General features: G+C 35.0%; 1 protein-coding gene across 5 annotated transcripts in view; it reads left to right on the top strand.

Annotated features, from left to right (window-relative positions):
* The first annotated feature begins 803 nt into the window (after positions 1 to 803).
* Positions 804 to 22,522, top strand: part of LOC126825382 (uncharacterized) — a 92,068-nt gene continuing 70,349 nt past the window's right edge. The window contains exons 1-4 of one of the 5 annotated variants that reach the window (XM_050554994.1): positions 804 to 898; positions 3,904 to 4,108; positions 8,880 to 10,183; positions 11,041 to 11,144. In XM_050554994.1, the coding sequence (XP_050410951.1) occupies positions 3,906 to 4,108; positions 8,880 to 10,183; positions 11,041 to 11,144 (1,611 nt within the window). In that variant the 5' untranslated portion in view covers positions 804 to 898; positions 3,904 to 3,905. Of the gene's footprint in view, positions 899 to 1,204; positions 1,549 to 1,577; positions 1,665 to 3,903; positions 4,109 to 8,879; positions 10,184 to 11,040; positions 11,145 to 22,522 lie in introns of those variants that run through there. The other 4 variants (XM_050554995.2, XM_050554993.2, XM_050554996.2 and 1 more) reach the window with 4 other exon arrangements.

Here is a 22,522-nt window from a genome sequence, read left to right as displayed (position 1 = left end):
TATTCCAGTGACATTCCGAAATTATCTATGGTGCTACAGAAATGGGGGATAAAGACTATTGCATTTCGTGCCAATTATTGTGTGTCTTCAGTGGTTTAAAGCGGAAATTGCAAATTTTCTAAGAAAGTCAAAACGTAATTATTTCTATGTCTTTTGCTCAATAGGTTGTCAACTCACAATTATACGATCATAGGTGTCATTCTCACACTTACAACCCATTTACACAGGAAATAATAACACAATTACCTCCCAATTACCTCCCTTGTTTTCTATTCTCCACCATGGAGTAGCTTTTTTTCAACGTTTGAAAATGAAGAGCAAAATGATATTTTTGCCAATTTCTCAGCTGGCAATAGTGAATTATAGGATTAATGGGGGAGAGAGAGAGAAATGGGGTTTACCGTCCACTCGACACAAACTAGGTCATTTCGGGACTAACATATGGTTTAATTTTATTTCAATAATTCGCTTGCGCATAGGGGTCTTTAGCAGTGGGAGGAAACCGGAGGACCCGGAGAAAACCCACGAGGTTGGACAGGCGACCCTACTCCTTGTCACGTAGGATTAATAGGATTATTCTTTAACAAGGTAGGACTGTTTATGGATACCATCTATTTTCAGGCTTTATTTTAATAAATTTTAAAAATATAACTTAAAAATTTGCTATTTCCGCTTTAAATAGATTAGTAGAGCGGACATTTGTTATTCATTCCGTACGCTCACTTCAACGGCTAACATTGTGTTTTGTTAACCGCAGCTTTCGACGATGAGGGTCAAGGTCATAAAACGTCCGCTCAGCGTAACGTCCGCTGACTTCAGCCCAGTGAAGAAATCATCTGATACTGATACATTTTGATTTTGTGTTATGTAAAGATGACCCTGCTATACAAATAAAGAGGTATCGGTATACCATTTTTTTTAAATGACGATATTCATTTGATTTAACGTCTAAAGAGTTAATGTGGGATGAATATTATTTAGATTCTCCAATGAATCCGAACCAAACGTGTAACAGGCAAGAATGAAGAAGGGTACTATTTCAGTAACGTACCTCTACCAGTTCCCATGATCGTAGCGACTTGAAATTTTCAGGGGGTGTTCATGGGGCCTAGCCATGACCTCACACCAAATTTCAGCCGAATCTGTCAATAACTTTTTATTTTACCGTAGTTTAGCTTATAACGAGAAAGTTTATCCGATTTTGACGCCATTTTGTTTGTTGGCTATTTAGACTCGAATAACAAGACAGGGTTAGGGTTAGGGCTAGCCCTGTCTACATCTTTAGACTATGACGAAATCTACAGGTCCTAGCCCTTACCCTAACCCTTATCCTAACCACAATCCACATATGACGTCATTCGAACCTAAATAGTCAACAAACAAAATGGCGTCAAAATCGGATAAATTTATCTCTTATAGAAGCTAAACTACGGTAAAATAAAAAAGTTATTGACCGGATTTGGCTGAAATTTCGTGTGAGGTCATGGCTAGTCCCCGTGAACACCCCCTGAAAATTTCAAGTCTCTACGATCACAGGAACTGGTAGAGGTACGTTACTGAAATAGTACCGGCAAGAAGGTAGGCCTAAAGTTTTGTCACAACACCTGAAATGGAGGAGGGGTGGGTCCCTCAGAAAATCAATCACAACACCGTTAGTGCCTTTAGTAAGTTTAGTTTGGTGTCTAAACGTGAGATGATACTGAGTGGATGAAAATCAAAAATAATGACTTTGGAATTTGTAACTTTGGAAAATATGAAGCAAATAATCAAATATACCATTCAGCACTGCGCAGCTACAGGGTAAACAACCCAACGTGGGAAATCACAAAGTCTCACAGAGATACCTGAATATATACACTACAACCATCAAGTCTTCAAATTTTGAAAACTATCTTTGTTTTAGCACACCATGTCCATATAATTAAACCTTTTTTTTTTTTTTCAAATATCCTCCATTTTTTTCAAGGGACTATATATACCTTCAGAATTTTTGTATGGAGTACCATCATATAAACATCATTTGGATTAAATGTTTCGGGTCTGTATGGAAAATTGTAGATACTGCATCACAATTTCCTTGAAACTGATTTTGGTTTTCAGCAATTATTTATAATAAATTTGTTATCATTTGTATTACATCTTGCACTGACAATTAAACAAATTCTATATCAGACCCTCAAAATGATTATTATTCTAACATACATGAATAATAATCTATCCAAAATTTAGAAACAAACATTTTTGTTAACATTTACCAACACTTGACAACGGCCGCCATGATAGCTTAGATTTTGACAGTTCTGTTTTCATCAATTTACAGAATGGTCCATATGAATAATGTTGATATTAAAAGATGTGACAGTTCTTGCAAATGAAATGCAATAGTCTATAATATTACGATTTACCACCTGATGTAAGGATAATTGTGATAGTTAGTATATGTCAAAAAGTGTTTACCGCATTTTTATTTACCTTTCTGTGTCGAATTACCGCTCAAAGGAAGGATTGCTAGCATCAGTAAGTTCATGCATGACTTATTTTTTTAATATTATCAAATCCAGTAAATGACACCTCATTTGTATTTTGATATGAATTAATTGTATTCTGCAGTTGTTTAAATTAAAAAATTAAAAATTTGTATTTAAAATTAACACTTTGCTCATTGGTATTAGCATAAGGTCAAGGACATACCAGATATTCGGACAGAAAAGCTACCTACGAAACATTGTTTACATTTATACAACGGCGAAATGTGTTATTACTAAAGGGAATACGACATAATTGTATGTATGGTGATGTAAATGAAACCTTTGCATATCGATACAATGTTCCGCTAAGCGTTGTCAGTTTAATGATTATTCGCATCACTCGTCTAAAGATATGAAAGGTCATTTTCAAGATTGAAAAAGAAAATGGCAGATCCCAACCCCGTGGTAGCAAGGACGTGGAAATCTCACACTACAAGGAAATAGGAAAGCAACTTGAAAATCTAAGACTCAACTACTGTACTACATAGATCAGAGTATAAATAGAGAGATAATAGCTGTCCCCATGTTTTATCGTGTAACCGCAATTGTGCAAGAAAGTGATGAAACTGAAATTTTCGTTTACGTGATAAAACGCGGATGTACGAATTAAAGGGGTATTAACAGTGACATAGTGTATTGTGAGTAATAGAGTTTATTTTGGACGTTTGTATCCAAGGGCCACTATTCTGTGTTGGGAAATAATATCTTCAGCCTTGTTGGTGTTGAGAACTATGCAACAAGATAGTGTCACTGTACCTTACCCTTAATATTGACAAACACTAGGCTATACTGTCTGTAGCAATGCAAAAGCTTTTTTAAATTGATTGATGTCAGTATATGACTATAGAGACACACTTTTTTTTTAGGCAGTGGCTATTGTTACGACGAGTCGTAAAAATAGTCCTCTAGCTATTGATACAACGATGCTTTCAGAACCCTCCATCGGCGATGTAAAAAAACCCAACAGAAAAGTCGTAAAAATAGTCCCGTGGCTTTTGTTACGACCGTGATATTTTTCGTCTTATTCTGCTCATATTATTGGCGCAATTTTCAATAGTTTCATGCTTATTGTAGAGAAATTTGGATGGAAAGTAAAAATCTAGATGTGTTTTATTTTTTTTAAATCTTCCTCTTCCTCATACCAAAGATGATGTATATGCAGCAAAATTAGCGGTGGTTCTTAAGGGGCTTGTTATTATTATTGTATGATGTTCACAACACTGTGATTGTTACCAGAGCAGACAATTAGAGCCTAAAGCCCTCCAAAGAAGAATTAATACATTGGATGGTCTTAATATAGACTAGCCCAGGGTTTAAAAATTTTGACAAATTATTTTTATCTTTAAGTTTCTGATTATTGGTCTGTTTCATATAGGAATGGATGTTGATCTTGGTTTATTTGAAAGAATACAAAAAAAGAGACAACAGAATAGGGATGCAAATGATATACCAACATCACATGAGCATAATTGTGGAGATATTGTGAGGAATAGAATTGTTAATCTAGATGTTTCTAGCAGTCCAGAGCCATGCCATTTAATTCCCAAAGAAGATCAGTTATTTGCACATGACACACTAAGGTAATGACTTGAAATCATTGACTGTAAATTTCCAGTGGCTTTATTTAATAGTATTTAAAGCATTTCACTTATTGTAAAACCAGGATAAAACAAGCGTTGAACACTTGTAGCACCATGAATCTTCCTGTCAGACGTGGAGAGCGGGGACATGCTAGAAACGGTCGCCACCTCCAGCGTATGACCCATGCATCTTTTCTTAAGTAGCCTTGTGATCGTCTAGAATTTGTCTCTGGCTGTATTTGTAATTCTTTAACATGTTCTTTAATTGCCACTCTGACATTCCAGGTTGTCAGCTCCAAAATATTGTATGTTTAACAAACATGATGATAGGTACGGTTTCTACAGTTTTATGTCATATTATAGCTGAATACATAGATTCAAGCATAATACAATAACAGTAAAGTCATTCTATCAAACCCCATCCAGCCATACTCGTTGGGGCTAGTCTGCTGATAGAAATTGCGAAATCTTGTCCCTTCCAGAATCAAGCTGCTGTCTGACGAATTCTCACAAATATGATAGTTTTGTAGCTTTGTGTTTTGGACCTTCAATTATCTAATTGGTCAAATATGATGTAAATAAGTATAGAGATTGGTTAATTAAACATACAGAGCTAAATCTGTCTATTGCAGGTCTTTCTTTAGGCCTGAAATGTTATCTAAATTATTAATTAGACATTAACCTATCCAGGCCATAATCAACTCTAGATGGCAGCGCTAGCCTGCGATCTTTAGTGGATTGTGAGCCGATTTAAAGCATAACTTTCCTTCTCGATTTAACGATTAAATGGATAATCAAGACTATGCTGTTTATTGTACTGACTTTAGTAATGATGACCGAGGCTAGGGGAAATTTCAGTCACTTAGTTCTCGGTTCATTGTGGATCAATTTGAATGAAATTTTCAGCAAATTACCTTTACATTATCTAGTTTTTAACTATTATAGTGAGAACTGCCAACTCATTACCGAATCTCTCATAATGTATCTTTGAGCCAAATAATGCAACCATAATTTTCCTATCACTTGTTAAACATGATATTCTTATTCCCACGGAACCAGCTAATGTTTTCCAAATAATAACTCTTTTTCATATACAAATCTGTCACCCATTCACTAATTTGATTTAAAGGAGCTAAATCGCTAACATTTGGGACCTAGAAATTGACACAAGTGGGTCGCAACTCATATAATACTGTAATATTAATGTATGTAAACTGATATACATTCAATGGTTTCCGTTTTTACTCTTATTTCAAATCAGTTATGTTCCGCGAAATAAGCCCGCAGTCTCAATAGAATGCAAATTTCTAGCGCCTGGTTATTCCAGTCTACATACGCTGTTTGGTTTGGTGCAATATGTCTAGCCTCGTTCCTCGAGTCTCTTGCTAGAACTGGGGCTGAAAAACGCATTACGGTACACGATTCGTGTACCAATGGCAAAATGTTTATTTTGTCTTAAATATTGGATATCAGAAGCCCTTTTTCCGGTAAGATCACAGCATCAATGTTGATTTAAATTGACAAATAATTTGTGTTTTCAATGTTGAAGATTTCGGATGATATTGAGTTAGAGACTTAGCTACTTTAAGTACATATTAGACAATATGTTTGAATCCCACAACTTGCCAAAGACATTAATTAATACAATATAATTAGACCCGAGGCTCAGCGCGAAGGGGTGTCCATCAAATGTGCACAAAACCAGACCCTCCTTTTCTAGAGTAAAATTTTGCGTAGAATACGATGCCGAGTTGTAATCAGTCCTCCGTTGGGGCATTTTCGAGATATTCAGGGTCAAAGGTCAAATGAGTTCATTTGCACTGAAAGTGAATGCACAGTCATTCTTGTATTATCAAAAGAAGCTGAAAATGATTGAAAGTAATCACACTTTCAATAAAAATGTAAACTTGCTAAATTCACCTTTGTTCTTTGTGACCCCAGAGGTCAAAAGGTCACATTTTCCGTTTTAGCACTAGGAAGATTTAACAACTATAAACAAATAATATATACATATCAAAATACACGATCAGTGCCAGATTTAGATGAAGAGAGGACCTAGGCTATTACAATTATGATGCCCCTCCCAATCTCCCACCGCTAGAGGAAGATTGAAGAGTGTTTTAAACAAAATTGAGTAAAGCCGAGGATGGTAGCAGGTGTTTAAGACGAAAGAGCGTGTAAGCAAGGCCAATGACAGTGTCAAAAATATTATACACCTTGGCCGGAAGCCCCGTAAATTTTGTGGCCCTAGGCTTAAGTCTGCCAAGCCTATAGGTAAATCTGGCACTGTACATCATAAAATTTTAACCGCTAGGTTTTTCAATAACTAATAAGTCTGGAATGGTTCTTCAATCTTTTAATTACTGGAACTTATATCTTACAAATGACAAAATTCAATACATATAATGTATACCTACAGCACAGTGGATTACCGACGTAGCTGCTACTAAGTCGGGTGACCTAATGACTTGCCTATTGATGTACATTAGCCTTTTTATATTCTAACTATAAATGGATAAACTCAAGTGTTGACATCAAAACATATACTATACAGGATTATCTTTAGAGACATTAAAATAAATAAACAATAATGGATTAAATACTTAACTAATTAGCTTCTATTAAGTTTTATCCTGATTTATATTAACCATGAGAAATTAAATACTATCTAAAACTGACTGGTCATTATGCTTGGTCATATATGCCTCCTCTTCACGATGTGTCGACCTCGACACTCATAAAAAAATAAATTATTAGAGACTACATAAAATGTATATTTTCAGTTTTTCTTCTACTGCTGCAGTAAAACACAAGCTATTATTAACTTGTTCCTATGTATTGACAGTTCAGTTATCTAGCAATTTGTTTCCATAATTTAAGACCTATCCTTGGAATTTGTAATGTGTCATTCTCTGATAAAATTCTGGATCTTCTTTAATTACTTTCTGTATCCATTCCCACTCAGTGAAGCACTCAATCAATGTTCTAGTTCTGTATATCCGTTTTTCAATCTGGAAATACTGTGTTTCTGGATCTTGAAATTGAGCATTTGTTCTAAATCTTTTACCATTTGGATATACAGTTTCATCACATTCATACATTCTTATTTCTGCCTGTGTTGCTGGTTTTGGTAGTTCGTATATGTCACATTTTGGCTTGGGAAATGGTCCAGGAATCTTATTCTTGTTTACCTCAGTCAATGATCTTCCATACTCATCTAGATCATATTCTGAGACCAACGTATTTGCTGTGTGTGGTTTATTTATCCACTTAATTAGATACTCAAATTCGCCATACGGATTACTTCATTTTTGTAAAATTTGATCTATTGGCATACCCAGTTGTGTTGTTGTTTCTGTCCATACTTCCTTGGTGGTTTGAACATGCCCATGATCAATGGTCATGGTTGTGGCTGTAGCCACTATTGTTTTTGCTTGAATATTTTTATCAAATGTATTCCTGCTCTCCGTCTGGGACTCACTGTCTTTTGTTGAACACAACATCCCTTTTTAACAGGACCAACAGTCAAAGAATTCATCTGATTTGAAGTATTCTCTTTATTGAGTAAGACACACCTTTCTTTAAATTTCTGGCATCTAAGAATATCTCTTGTCTTTCTACTAGAAGATTTTGGGTTGTCCTTGTGAGCAGCTGTTTTTATACACCCACATTTTCATGTGGACGTATATTGTCGTCACCCCTGTCCATCCATCCGTCCACAATTGTTTGTGAACAGTCTACAGGTCACAATTTTTATCTGATTTCAATGAAACTTGAAATATAGCTATGAACCCTAAGATCTCGGTTTCTTTCGATATTGGCATGTATCGGACTGTAACTTCATGGATTGTACGAAAAATTACGTGAAATGAAATTAGTGAAATGAAAAAGCCTATTGAATTTCAGCAATTTCCGTTAATTTCTTCTGGAGTTATGGCCCTTGTTTCCCTTGGTTGCACCTTGTGAATGCTCTAAGACAAAAGTTATCAACCGATCTGTATGAAATTTATATGCATCATTTAAATTAGTAAAACAAAGAAGCCTATTGAATTTCAGCAATTTCCGTTAATTACATCTAGAGTTATGGCCCTTGTAGTTATTATCCGATCTGTATGAAATTTATATGTATCATTTAAATTAGTAAAACGAACAAGCCTATTGAGTTTCAGTTATCAGTTAGTGAAATGAAGATGAACAAGCCTATTGAATGTCAGCAATTTCCATCAATTATGTCTAGAGTTATGGCCCTTGATTTACTTTGTTGAACTTTGTGAACATTCGAACAATAAAAGTTATCATCCGATCTGTATGAAATTTATATGCATTATTTGAATTAGTAAAACAAAAAAAGCCTGTTGAATTTGAACAATTTCTGTCGATTGCTTCCAGAGTTACGGCCCTTGTTTTAGTTTTTAGAACCTTGTGAACCTTCAAACAACGAAAATTATAATGTCATCTGTATGAAATTGTCTATTAAATTCCCCTAATTACCTACAAAAGAATAAATATGTGACAGCCCTTGTTGACTGCTTGGACGATTTAGCTGCTGTGGGCGTATGTTTTGTTGCCTGGCAACCTATCTTTTCGTATTCCAGGAGAGCTTTTTTTTTTACCCTCCGGGAATTTATTCACTTGAAGATCTGCTTCAATATACCACTAAATTGAAAGTAAAGAAAATATTAAGATCACTTTAAGACAACAAGCTAGTTTGTTCACATACATGTATATCTCAAAAGTAAAAGTTATCCATCATCTTTATTTCATTTTTCAGCCCAAAATTTTCCAAAATAGTGAAGAAAATAAGTAGCAATGGAAGAATTCGGAATGCAGAAAAAATACCAAACTCTAGGCAGAAAAAAGGTTTAAAAAAAAATTATAATCCCAAATTAACACCAGGATTAGATTCCATGACTGTGGGAAGGTCAAACACTCCAATTTTAGACAATAAAGACCATGAAAACTGTATGGAAACTGCTGCTAATATCTTGAAAACTATTGGTGGTAAATATGTCTACAACGCCGACAGATGTTGTGAAACTGTTGGTGAAACTGTTACTCAAGAATGTCGCCATGAGGATAAGAAACAGGGAGATGCCTTAGAAAGATTAAAAATCGTGCGCGAAAAAAGGAAGTCTCGAGGTGAAATGTCACCAGAAAAACCAGATGTCAGTAATAAATTTCCTCGATATAATTCTGGGTTTTTAGGTTGGCCGTCAGAATCAGAATCTTCTAGTGAGGGTGAAGATTTCATTCCATTAAGATCTGTTTTACCAAAATCAAAGGCATCGGCTAGTTCTATGAATGTAACCAGTAATAGTTTTAAATCTAAGCACAATAGCACCAACTATTCTAATTTCAAGTCTAGTGTATTTGAAGTGAATACCAACTGTGAATCTGGTGTAAGGAAAGTCAAACCAAAAATGTTGAAACGAGTCCTTTCTCTTAACAATAGCTGTGATAAATCACAATATCCTTTCTCTGATTCAATACAAAATTTACCTTGTGATAAGAACGGAAAAATTATAGGTTCAGGATCTTTAAAAAATCATCAAATTAGTACACATAAAGAAATTGATGCAGAAATTCTTCCGACTACAAATTCAACAGCAAGTGGTGCCATAACAAAAATCAAAACATCTGGAAAGGGAAGGGTGAAAGCAAAAATTTCAGGAAGTCCTAGTACTGCTTTAATTCACCCAGCATCGAATTGCGATGACATATTTTCATCACCATTTTTGTATACAGAAAACAAGTGTGTTCCGAGTTTGAATAAAAATAAAAGTTCATCCCCAGCTCTGACAGAGCGAATTAATACGATTCCACAAATGCATTCTCAAAGATTACATGATAATTTGAAACAACAGCAGACATTTCCCAAACTTTCCACATCAACAGAGTCAGGGAATCTAAGTTCTGGGGATGTTTCTGCTTCCCACACACCTCGTATTGATTCACCAGATTTAATTTTGCTTGGTATTTCTCCACCAAACTTAACAGCCACTCAGCGTCGAGGTAAACAACAGAGAACAGGAACAAGAGCAGCTGACCTGCGAAATCATAGAGCTACAAGACAGAGTAAGATATAACCTTAATACTGTATCTTCTACATGTTATAAACCCCCTTTTAAAAAAAGATTGATTAATACTCATCCATGTTTAGTATATAAACAGATTAGCTAAATTAAGATTGAAACGATCGCTCCATTTACATCTCCGTGTGTCCGTTCACAGTTTGTTTGTAGACTCTCTACAGCCACTACAGGTCACAATTTTTATCTGATTTTGATGAAACTTAAAATATAGCTTTATATCCCAAATATCTCAGGGTTTTTATCTGGTTTTGATAAAACTTTAAAGATATGTTTATATCCGAAAGATTTTGGTTCCTTTTGATATTCTCGCATATCGGATGGTAACTTCCTGGATTATGGCCACTGATTTTATGTAAAATCACGTTTTTAGCTTATGAAGCCTCTAGAGGTCACAATTTTTATTTGATTTTAATAAAACGTTCATTATATCACCATTACACAGTAACTGCAGTTCAGTTTGAATTTCGTGAAAATCATGGTTCCTTTTGATTTTGACGCATATTGGACCGTAACATTATGGATTATAGCCCATTATCGTAATCTGTCCATTTGTTGCAAAATGTGAGCAAATCTTGCATGGCAACCGCTTGCTAAAACTGAGCCTTTGTCAGTGTATGACTTACATTATTTAATTATTTTATTTTTTTAAATTCGATAAGAGGATGAGACCTATTGATTTTCCCCATTCCCTGTCCATCTGTTGCAAAATGTGGGCATATCTTGCATGGCAACCGCTTGTTTGAATAACAGATAACATTTCAGCTAACAGAATTCATCATAGTTTGTATTTTCTATAGTAATTATTGCCCGATTATAGTCTTTGGAATGTTATACTTATAGCCGGTAGAAGAATAAATAATATACCAGCTGAAGCCCATGTTGATGATGCTGTACAGGTAATACAACAGATAACTACTGATGAAGATTATGCTAGAAAATTACAGGTCAGTGTACTGTGACATAAAATACTTTTAAAAGCATCTTGCAGGTACATGTATATAACACTTTCACCATGCGGTAATCTTCATTGAACTACACACATGACTGTTATCGATTTTTATACAGCCACATTTTTATGTGGACGTGTATTGTCATTGCCCCTGTCAGTCCGGATGTCTGTTCACAATTTGTTTGTGGACACTCTACAGGTCACAATTTTCATCCAATTTTGATGAGACTTAAATTATAGGCTTATCTCCCCAAAATCTCTGACCGTTATAACTTCATGGAATATGGCCCCAGATTGTACGAAAAATCACATTTTTAGCTTGTGGACACTCTAGAGGTCACAACTTTTATCCAATTTGAAATGTATGTTTATAACCCATAGATCTCGGTTCCATTCAATATTCCCGCAAATCGGACCATAACTTATGGATTATAGCCCCTGATTATACGAAAAATCACATTTTTACCTTATGGTCCCTCTAGAAGTCACAATTTTTATCCGATTTATCTCTGTTATACAAATAGTGTTAAAGTGTGTAATATCAAGGTTGTGGACATCTAGAGGTCACAATTTTGATAGGATTTTGATGAAACATAAAATATGTGTTTAGATCCAAAAGATCTTGGTTCCTTTCGTTATTCGCACATATTGGACTGTAACTTCCTGGATTTTGGCCCCTGATTGTACAAAAAAGGGCGATTTTAGCTTGTGGTTCCTCAAGAGGTCACAGTTTTTATCCGATTTTAAAATTGGTTTAAATATATCACCATTACACCAGGGCTCAAAATTCACGAAAGCCGTGGGGGCCATTGCTGTCGTAAACATGGGAATGGCTGTCGATAGCTTTAACATCGACGGCCAAAACTTGCTGTTGTATATTTCGGTAAAAAAATCAATAAAAATACAACAGCCATTGGCTGTAGAAATACCTTAAATTGCCGTCGAGTATAAATATGCGTTTTTTTCCATAAAACTTGGCTATCTCAATACCTCCCATGATAATTGTCTTTTAAAGCACGACCGTTTGTGTTCTGTGTCTATGATTAACGTTACTAAAAATAGAACAAATTATCAAAGCAGAAATTATATGATTATTAACCCAAAGTAGAGATCTCTTGTGACGCGAGAAATTGCGAGATGGATACGTGAAAATTTTGACATGCACGAATGTCAGAGAAAAGATTCTATTTTGATGGCATTTTCTAGGATTTATAATTATATTTTGAATGGGGGCTTTGTTTTCAAACAAAGAAATACACAAGCTAAAAATATTTAGAAATGTTGGCAAATATTTCAATTGGAATATAGTGTAAGTAGTTTTGTTATCCATAGACGATAGCATGCGAGTCAAGCGCTATATTTAGCAGACGACGTCACTCGGCATCGTGGAGAGACGGTTTTTAACAAAATAAAGTTTCGAAATGTCAATTTGTGTTTTACCTTCATCCATAGGCTATGTCAAGTGGAGAAGGCTTATAAGACGGAAAGGATATATTTAAACTTAAATTTCTCTAACATTTCACTAAAAGATCCCTATTGTAGAACTTCCAACTTATTATGTAGTCATTGTCATGCCGTTTGTTTTTAATAACAGAATTTTCCCGTAATATAACAGATCAAAGAATTTTTTTCGAGACGCATTGTCACGTATCGACTTCTATTTTTAGATTATCTGACGCCTCAAATAGCCCAACCATATCAAAAAGCATGCAGTTTCACCTTGAAATGGGTTCAATTGATTTACGGTTTATTCTATAATTTATAACACAGTTTAGAGCGCAATGTGTAGGAGTCATATTTTTGACTTTTAAGTAGATTCTTATACGGAATTCCGGATGCAATGCTAGACATTTGGACCACTGTTGCTGAACTGATTTGAAAATGCTTAAGGAGCTAAATTGCTAATATTTGGGACCTAGAAATTGACACAAATGGGTCGCAATGCGTACAATAATGTAATTTATGAATGTATATAAATTGATTTACATTCAATCGTTTCTGTTTTTACTGTAATTTCTAATCAGTTAGGTTCGGCGAAATACGCCAGAAGTCTCAATCGAATGGTAATCTCTAGCGTCTGGTTATTTTTAGCTTGTGGACACTCTAGAGGTCACAACTTTTATCCAATTTGAAATGTATGTTTATAACCCATAGATCTCGGTTCCATTCAATATTCCCGCAAATCGGACCATAACTTATGGATTATAGCCCCTGATTATACGAAAAATCACATTTTTACCTTATGGTCCCTCTAGAAGTCACAATTTTTATCCGATTTATCTCTGTTATACAAATAGTGTTAAAGTGTGTAATATCAAGGTTGTGGATATCTAGAGGTCACAATTTTGATAGGATTTTGATGAAACATAAAATATGTGTTTAGATCCAAAAGATCTTGGTTCCTTTCGTTATTCGCACATATTGGACTGTAACTTCCTGGATTTTGGCCCCTGATTGTACAAAAAAGGGCGATTTTAGCTTGTGGTTCCTCTAGAGGTCACAGTTTTTATCCGATTTTAAAATTGGTTTAAATATATCACCATTACACCAGGGCTCAAAATTCACGAAAGCCGTGGGGGCCATTGCTGTCGTAAACATGGGAATGGCTGTCGATAGCTTTAACATCGACGGCCAAAACTTGCTGTTGTATATTTCGGTAAAAAAATCAATAAAAATACAACAGCCATTGGCTGTAGAAATACCTTAAATTGCCGTCGAGTATAAATATGCGTTTTTTTCCATAAAACTTGGCTATCTCAATACCTCCCATGATAATTGTCTTTTAAAGCACGACCGTTTGTGTTCTGTGTCTATGATTAACGTTACTAAAAATAGAACAAATTATCAAAGCAGAAATTATATGATTATTAACCCAAAGTAGAGATCTCTTGTGACGCGAGAAATTGCGAGATGGATACGTGAAAATTTTGACATGCACGAATGTCAGAGAAAAGATTCTATTTTGATGGCATTTTCTAGGATTTATAATTATATTTTGAATGGGGGCTTTGTTTTCAAACAAAGAAATACACAAGCTAAAAATATTTAGAAATGTTGGCAAATATTTCAATTGGAATATAGTGTAAGTAGTTTTGTTATCCATAGACGATAGCATGCGAGTCAAGCGCTATATTTAGCAGACGACGTCACTCGGCATCGTGGAGAGACGGTTTTTAACAAAATAAAGTTTCGAAATGTCAATTTGTGTTTTACCTTCATCCATAGGCTATGTCAAGTGGAGAAGGCTTATAAGACGGAAAGGATATATTTAAACTTAAATTTCTCTAACATTTCACTAAAAGATCCCTATTGTAGAACTTCCAACTTATTATGTAGTCATTGTCATGCCGTTTGTTTTTAATAACAGAATTTTCCCGTAATATAACAGATCAAAGAATTTTTTTCGAGACGCATTGTCACGTATCGACTTCTATTTTTAGATTATCTGACGCCTCAAATAGCCCAACCATATCAAAAAGCATGCAGTTTCACCTTGAAATGGGTTCAATTGATTTACGGTTTATTCTATAATTTATAACACAGTTTAGAGCGCAATGTGTAGGAGTCATATTTTTGACTTTTAAGTAGATTCTTATACGGAATTCCGGATGCAATGCTACACATTTGGACCACTGTTGCTGAACTGATTTGAAAATGCTTAAGGAGCTAAATTGCTAATATTTGGGACCTAGAAATTGACACAAATGGGTCGCAATGCGTACAATAATGTAATTTATGAATGTATATAAATTGATTTACATTCAATCGTTTCTGTTTTTACTGTAATTTCTAATCAGTTAGGTTCGGCGAAATACGCCAGAAGTCTCAATCGAATGGTAATCTCTAGCGTCTGGTTATTTTTAGCTTGTGGACACTCTAGAGGTCACAACTTTTATCCAATTTGAAATGTATGTTTATAACCCATAGATCTCGGTTCCATTCAATATTCCCGCAAATCGGACCATAACTTATGGATTATAGCCCCTGATTATACGAAAAATCACATTTTTACCTTATGGTCCCTCTAGAAGTCACAATTTTTATCCGATTTATCTCTGTTATACAAATAGTGTTAAAGTGTGTAATATCAAGGTTGTGGACATCTAGAGGTCACAATTTTGATAGGATTTTGATGAAACATAAAATATGTGTTTAGATCCAAAAGATCTTGGTTCCTTTCGTTATTCGCACATATTGGACTGTAACTTCCTGGATTTTGGCCCCTGATTGTACAAAAAAGGGCGATTTTAGCTTGTGGTTCCTCAAGAGGTCACAGTTTTTATCCGATTTTAAAATTGGTTTAAATATATCACCATTACACCAGGGCTCAAAATTCACGAAAGCCGTGGGGGCCATTGCTGTCGTAAACATGGGAATGGCTGTCGATAGCTTTAACATCGACGGCCAAAACTTGCTGTTGTATATTTCGGTAAAAAAATCAATAAAAATACAACAGCCATTGGCTGTAGAAATACCTTAAATTGCCGTCGAGTATAAATATGCGTTTTTTTCCATAAAACTTGGCTATCTCAATACCTCCCATGATAATTGTCTTTTAAAGCACGACCGTTTGTGTTCTGTGTCTATGATTAACGTTACTAAAAATAGAACAAATTATCAAAGCAGAAATTATATGATTATTAACCCAAAGTAGAGATCTCTTGTGACGCGAGAAATTGCGAGATGGATACGTGAAAATTTTGACATGCACGAATGTCAGAGAAAAGATTCTATTTTGATGGCATTTTCTAGGATTTATAATTATATTTTGAATGGGGGCTTTGTTTTCAAACAAAGAAATACACAAGCTAAAAATATTTAGAAATGTTGGCAAATATTTCAATTGGAATATAGTGTAAGTAGTTTTGTTATCCATAGACGATAGCATGCGAGTCAAGCGCTATATTTAGCAGACGACGTCACTCGGCATCGTGGAGAGACGGTTTTTAACAAAATAAAGTTTCGAAATGTCAATTTGTGTTTTACCTTCATCCATAGGCTATGTCAAGTGGAGAAGGCTTTTAAGACGGAAAGGATATATTTAAACTTAAATTTCTCTAACATTTCACTAAAAGATCCCTATTGTAGAACTTCCAACTTATTATGTAGTCATTGTCATGCCGTTTGTTTTTAATAACAGAATTTTCCCGTAATATAACAGATCAAAGAATTTTTTTCGAGACGCATTGTCACGTATCGACTTCTATTTTTAGATTATCTGACGCCTCAAATAGCCCAACCATATCAAAAAGCATGCAGTTTCACCTTGAAATGGGTTCAATTGATTTACGGTTTATTCTATAATTTATAACACAGTTTAGAGCGCAATGTGTAGGAGTCATATTTTTGACTTTTAAGTAGATTCTTATACGGAATTCCGGATGCAATGCTAGACATTTGGACCACTGTTGCTGAACTGATTTGAAAATGCTTAAGGAGCTAAATTGCTAATATTTGAGACCTAGAAATTGACACAAATGGGTCGCAATGCGTACAATAATGTAATTTATGAATGTATATAAATTGATTTACATTCAATCGTTTCTGTTTTTACTGTAATTTCTAATCAGTTAGGTTCGGCGAAATACGCCAGAAGTCTCAATCGAATGGTAATCTCTAGCGTCTGGTTATTCCAGTCTACGCCGATAGTATTTATTGCGCATGCTCTCCAGATAAGAATATAGCGTCAACGTTTGACATGACTTGTGGAATATGCCTACTCTCGTTTTTCGGGTCCCTTATTACAAATAGCGCTGAAACGCATTATGGTACACAATTCGTGTACCAATTGTAAAATGTTTATTTTGTCTTAAATATTGGATATCAGAAGGCCATCTTTTCCCGGTAAGATCACAACATTAATTTTGATTTAAACCGACAAATAATTCATGTTTTCAATGTCGAAAATATTGGATGATATTGAGTTAGAGACTTAGCTACTATAAGGCTTTTTTTCTTTGCGTATGTTTTGTGCTCTGTTTTCGATGTGTATGATTTTTATATTTGTGATAATTATTTGAAACACAATAGGATTATCATAAAGGATATTTAACATCTACAATATGAATATGGCAAGCACTCTCTACATACTGCGTTTTAACTATAGTCTATTGCATGTAAGGACTGCGCACGCGTTTTGTTTTTTTTAGAAAAGAATAACTGTATTTCGACCGAAGAGCCTATTCCACATGAACCCCAAATCAATGATGAACTGTCAACTTGTTATTTAGTCATTCACGTGCAGATTGGTTTGAATAACAGAAATGTCCCGTGTATAAAAGATCAAAGAATAAAATTGCACGTAGCCACTTTGTTTATCTAAAAGGGGCTTTGCCGCACTTTAAGGAATTATTTTTGACCCAATATTAACCATCGCCAATTTTTTTAAATCATGGGATAAAGTCAATCAACAAACAATACGGGTCTACTTTATTACAAAAACATTGGCGAACTTATCATTTTGTCTAAAATCATAACGCTAATCTACAAACAATACTATTGTTCTTTATTACAAAAACATTGGTGAACTAATCTCTGTCATGATGGCAAGCCAAGCTAGTTGAATATTAGGTAAATAAAACAATATAAACAACCAATGAGTAAAACTGATTTATTCCAATCAATTTATATACGAGTCAAGTATTACCTTAACTAGGGCTGGGTATCGATAGTGATTTTTACTATCGATAATCGGCAATGAAATGTCGGTCGATAATCGATAGTATCGAAAACAAACTTATTTCCACGGTCATCATCATTACTGGATACTGTGTAAGTTCAAAGTTCAAAACCATACGAAGTTGCGAAAGATCGTTTGCTCCTGTCTAAGGAGATTTATTTGGAAAACATTAATAAGACTTTCTATATCACGTATATATACGTAAATTGATGTTGTTTATTATTAAAATAATGCAGCCGTGGTTCCGAATGAAGAAATATCGTAAATACTTATGTTAAGGGATCAAAATGAACTTGTTCCTATTCAAAACATTGCGTACGTGCGCGCGAAAATATCAATATGGCAGACGAATTCTGAAGCTTGCAAATATGATGACTAAACATCAGTTTGTTCAGAAGACGCTCTGCATGCGTGAACTTTCAAGTCTGTACCGATTTAAAAAAATTAAACAATCCCACATATCCACATTCCTAAAAACAGGAGTTTTACCGTAACACAGTTATCACAATTACTCGTTACAAATTGGTATTACATGTAACAGGCGAAGTGGGGGGTCCGGCCAAATTGCGACGAATAACTTCTTAGTTAATCATATTGTAAGTGTAACTGTGTTTTCTTTATTTTGACATTCTCCTAATTGAGAAACCATTTGAGTAATAAATTCAGGTTATTGAATGGACTTTAGCTACATGTAAAATCACAAATACATCGACATCTCTTTTCAAAATTTGTAATTATTACTACAGACAATTAACAATAAAAGTCACATTGTCCATACGACTACAGGAAGGTAAAAGTTTTTTGTTAAAGGGGCGTCTACATTCTCTAAATCGGTTTCTTTTGATGTTACGTGTCAATTCTTATTATGGAACTTTGATTGACAGTATGCATCCACCAGACTCTTTGGTGCCGAAATGAAAAAGTCAGCAAGGTATTATCGGACTGATACGTGTTCATGGTATATAGCAATCGTTCAAGCAGAAAATGAACCAAGAATGTTTTACAATCAACAATGCTGATTGTTTGTTAGCAATTTTCTAACATTTCTTCTAAGTTGAAACTATATGCTTCACGATTTTTGCACAAAGCTAAAATTATTGTCACAGGTAAATGCCAAAATTTCTAACAAAGACATTAATTACAAAGAGATATTTCTGCCTAGAAAGTATGGCAGCACGAACTCAGTAAAATTTTATGATTGGCGTCGCCATTCAGTCTGAAGAACAGTTCCGTTCGACTTTTTAATTCGACCTTACTTGTTGTTCTGTAACCTCTAATCTAAAATGCTCTTTCGATCTCATCTAATATAGTACATGCCACAAAAACATTGAATTAACTTATTTATGATATCTCCATTCTTTATTAAAAATTAAACTTAAATATATGATACAATTCCTTTTTAAATTGGATTTCTCTGAAATAAAGATTGGCAAAGTTATGCGTTACATATAAGCATGAAATTTATTTAGTAGGTTTTATTTGATCTTCAGCGAAAAAGGGTTGTCGTTCTATAATAATAAAAAGAAATAAAAAGTTCGAATTATTAGTTTATTTTCACGTTTTGTCTTACACAATAGACATATTGTTAGCTTCTGACACATGTGTATTAATTCTACAAGCCTTCTGTGTTTATTGCCCATGATAATCACACTACCCTTCAACCCAAAATGCTTTCTATAGATCCCATATTATGTAATATATGATTGGTGCAATACCCATGCTGTTAGTCTTAATTGCGAAGACATTTAAACAAAAGGATTTAATCAGATGCGTGAGATTTATCATTCGTGGATGTGTTGTCAGTGTGGGAAATACTGTTTTAAATGGATATATAAACACGTTTTATGATTGAGGACGAAACGGTATGTGCATCTCAAGAAAGCTTTGCTTCGGAACCTTCCCGTTGCCATTAAAAATCCAACATCTGTTTCACCGTAGTGATCTTGACAAATAATCCCCGGATAATGACAGGCATTACAGATACCTGCCGTCGTATGAATCCTGAAAAATAATATTTCACCGTATCGCAACAGGTCGGTACTAAAACTAACACTTATTATTACAGTATTTCAACATTGTGCGGCAAAATAGACATTCGGCGGCAAAACTGAACGATGACCAACAACTAAACACATCGTAATATCTGAACATCGCACGTGAAATTAGATGTTTGACATCAAAATTGAACACCTTGCGTAATTGGACACCTTGACTGATTTAATCACGGCTCGGGAAATTGAACGGTCCAACTAATTATTGAACAGTCGTGCTAATTAGACGGGACGCTTATAATTCAACACGTGTCGAGAAACTAAACACTAGAATAAGACGCTTGGTAATCAAAATTAAACAGTGAAATTGAAATTTGATAGAAGTACAAATTGAGCACTATTCGCCGAAATTCAACAATATTTATGAATAATTGGACACAGAGTAAAATTTAACTCTATTTACGCTAGATTAAACGGTCCCAATGTTACAGTGCTAGAGGCTAAATTTATACACAGTGTTTAAGATTGTGAGACGAAGAAGCCCAGTGATTTACAATGATTTCTGATAATTACTACCAGAGTAATGGCCCAGTGATGGATTTTGCCCGTATATTCCGGACTTGTCCGATGCTATTTTCCAAACGCCCAAAATTGTCCGACCGGGAATATGCCCAATCGGACATCAAGACATGGTGAATAATATTCAAAATTCCAAAATCAATATAGTGTACTGAGTGTATAACTACCCTTCTACCCGATTATCGTTGATAATAGGCTGGATTGATTAGGTAATTAAGAGATCAACGTATTTATCATGTTATACCGTCTATACATCTACCTTGATTAACGACATAATCTGCTATGATTGACTGACTTAATTCTTTGTCGGACAGTTCATCAATCTAATCTTAAACATAAGTCATTGCTTCCCCTTTGTCGGACTATTCATCAATCCAATAAGAGTGATTATAATTTTAATCCACGTGTTTACCTCTTGGTTTCTCCAATGGCGGCCATTTTAATCGCATTGATGTGAGCCGACAGCATCTATAATAGTATAAACTAGTCATAGATGTCACATATCGTAAGAGTATAGAACACTTTAAATCAATGGACAGTCATTTTGTCTGCGATATCTTTTACGTCTTTTAAGACTCCATATATAAATTTTCATCCACAGTGGCACTTTCCTGTGATCCCGATTGCCGTACGAAAATTGCTTAACATATAAGGCAGTGCTTACTATGAAGCTATGTGCTATGAGTCATGTCTGCCATACGCTGAAGTTAGCTATGTCATCACCACCAGTATTATTATTTCGAATGCCTTTCTTTCATTTGCTGCCATATAAACCAAGTAATTTTGTAGGAATATTACTGACATACATTTGAATACCATCACCATACGGGAATTGAATATGAAAAATAGTGAGTGTTGTTTTTTCTATTACGCACGGATTTGAACACTTTGTTGACATTTTTATACGCTCACATTTTCATGTGGACTTATATTGTCGTCGCCCCTGTCCGTCCGTCCACAATTGTTTGTGGACACTCTACAGGTCACAATTCTTATCCGATTTTGACGAAACTTGAAATATAGGTTTATCTCCAAAAGATCTCGGCTGCGTGTATCGGATCGAAACTTAATGGATTATGGCCCCTGGTTGTACGAAAAATCACGTTTTTAGCTTGTGGACCCTATAGAGGTCACAATTTTTATCCGATTTAAAAAAACGTATTATTATATCACCGTTACACCCTAAAGTGGCGTTTACACGATACAACCAATCCATACAACCGTCGGATGCAACATATTGGACGACCGTTTACACGATACAATGGTTCTATTCGTTGTATGGCAACAATGATTCCTTCTTAGTAACTGAATAAAATGGCAGTAAGACGACACTTCTTATCTCTGTCTTGATGCGGCGGGTTCCACAAAGACTTTGCTTATACAGAGTTATTATATATTCAAATTCAATCCGGGATTGGTTTAGATCCATTTTAGAGGAGATCAAAGACCTCGAAGTGACAGAAGAAGACATCTTTAATCAGGAATTCTGGTTGCCAAGTCTGATATGACGTCATACGGCGTATGACGTTGTCTAATACAACGCACTTTGATTGGCTATTGCATGAGTTGGTCGGATGAGAATAGAACTGATCCTATCCATGCAATAAGCCGTCCATCCGACCATTTATCTGATCAGTTGGTCGAATGCGACGGTTGCATCCGACGGTTGTATGGTTTGATTGTATGGTGTAAACGCCGCTTAAGGACGGCCGAGTTCGAATTTCGTGAAAATCGGCCCAAAATTGACAGACAAAATGGCCGCCGTTCGTTCTCAAATAGCGTAAAAATATGGTATATCAAGGTTGTGGACCCTATAGAGGTCACAATTCTTATCCGATTTTGTTGAAACTTGAAATGTAAGTTTATAATTATAACACAAAGATCGTGGTTCCTTTCAATATTTGCGCATATCGAATTGTAATTTCCTGATTTGTGGCCCTTGATTGTAGGAAAAATTACTTTCTTTTTAGCTTGTTCTCTATCCATCTCTCGAAAATGTGGGCGTATCCTGACTGGCAGCCGCTGGTTAATTGTGGTATGAATTGAATACAGTACGGGAATTAAATATGAATTTTTATTACGTACGGGATTTGAATATTTTGTCGACATCTGATTTTTAATTGT

The sequence above is a fragment of the Patella vulgata genome, chromosome 6 (genome assembly GCF_932274485.2).
Source record: "Patella vulgata chromosome 6, xgPatVulg1.2, whole genome shotgun sequence".
Lineage (NCBI taxonomy): Eukaryota > Metazoa > Mollusca > Gastropoda > Patellidae > Patella > Patella vulgata.
This window is presented reverse-complemented; position numbering and strand designations above follow the sequence as displayed.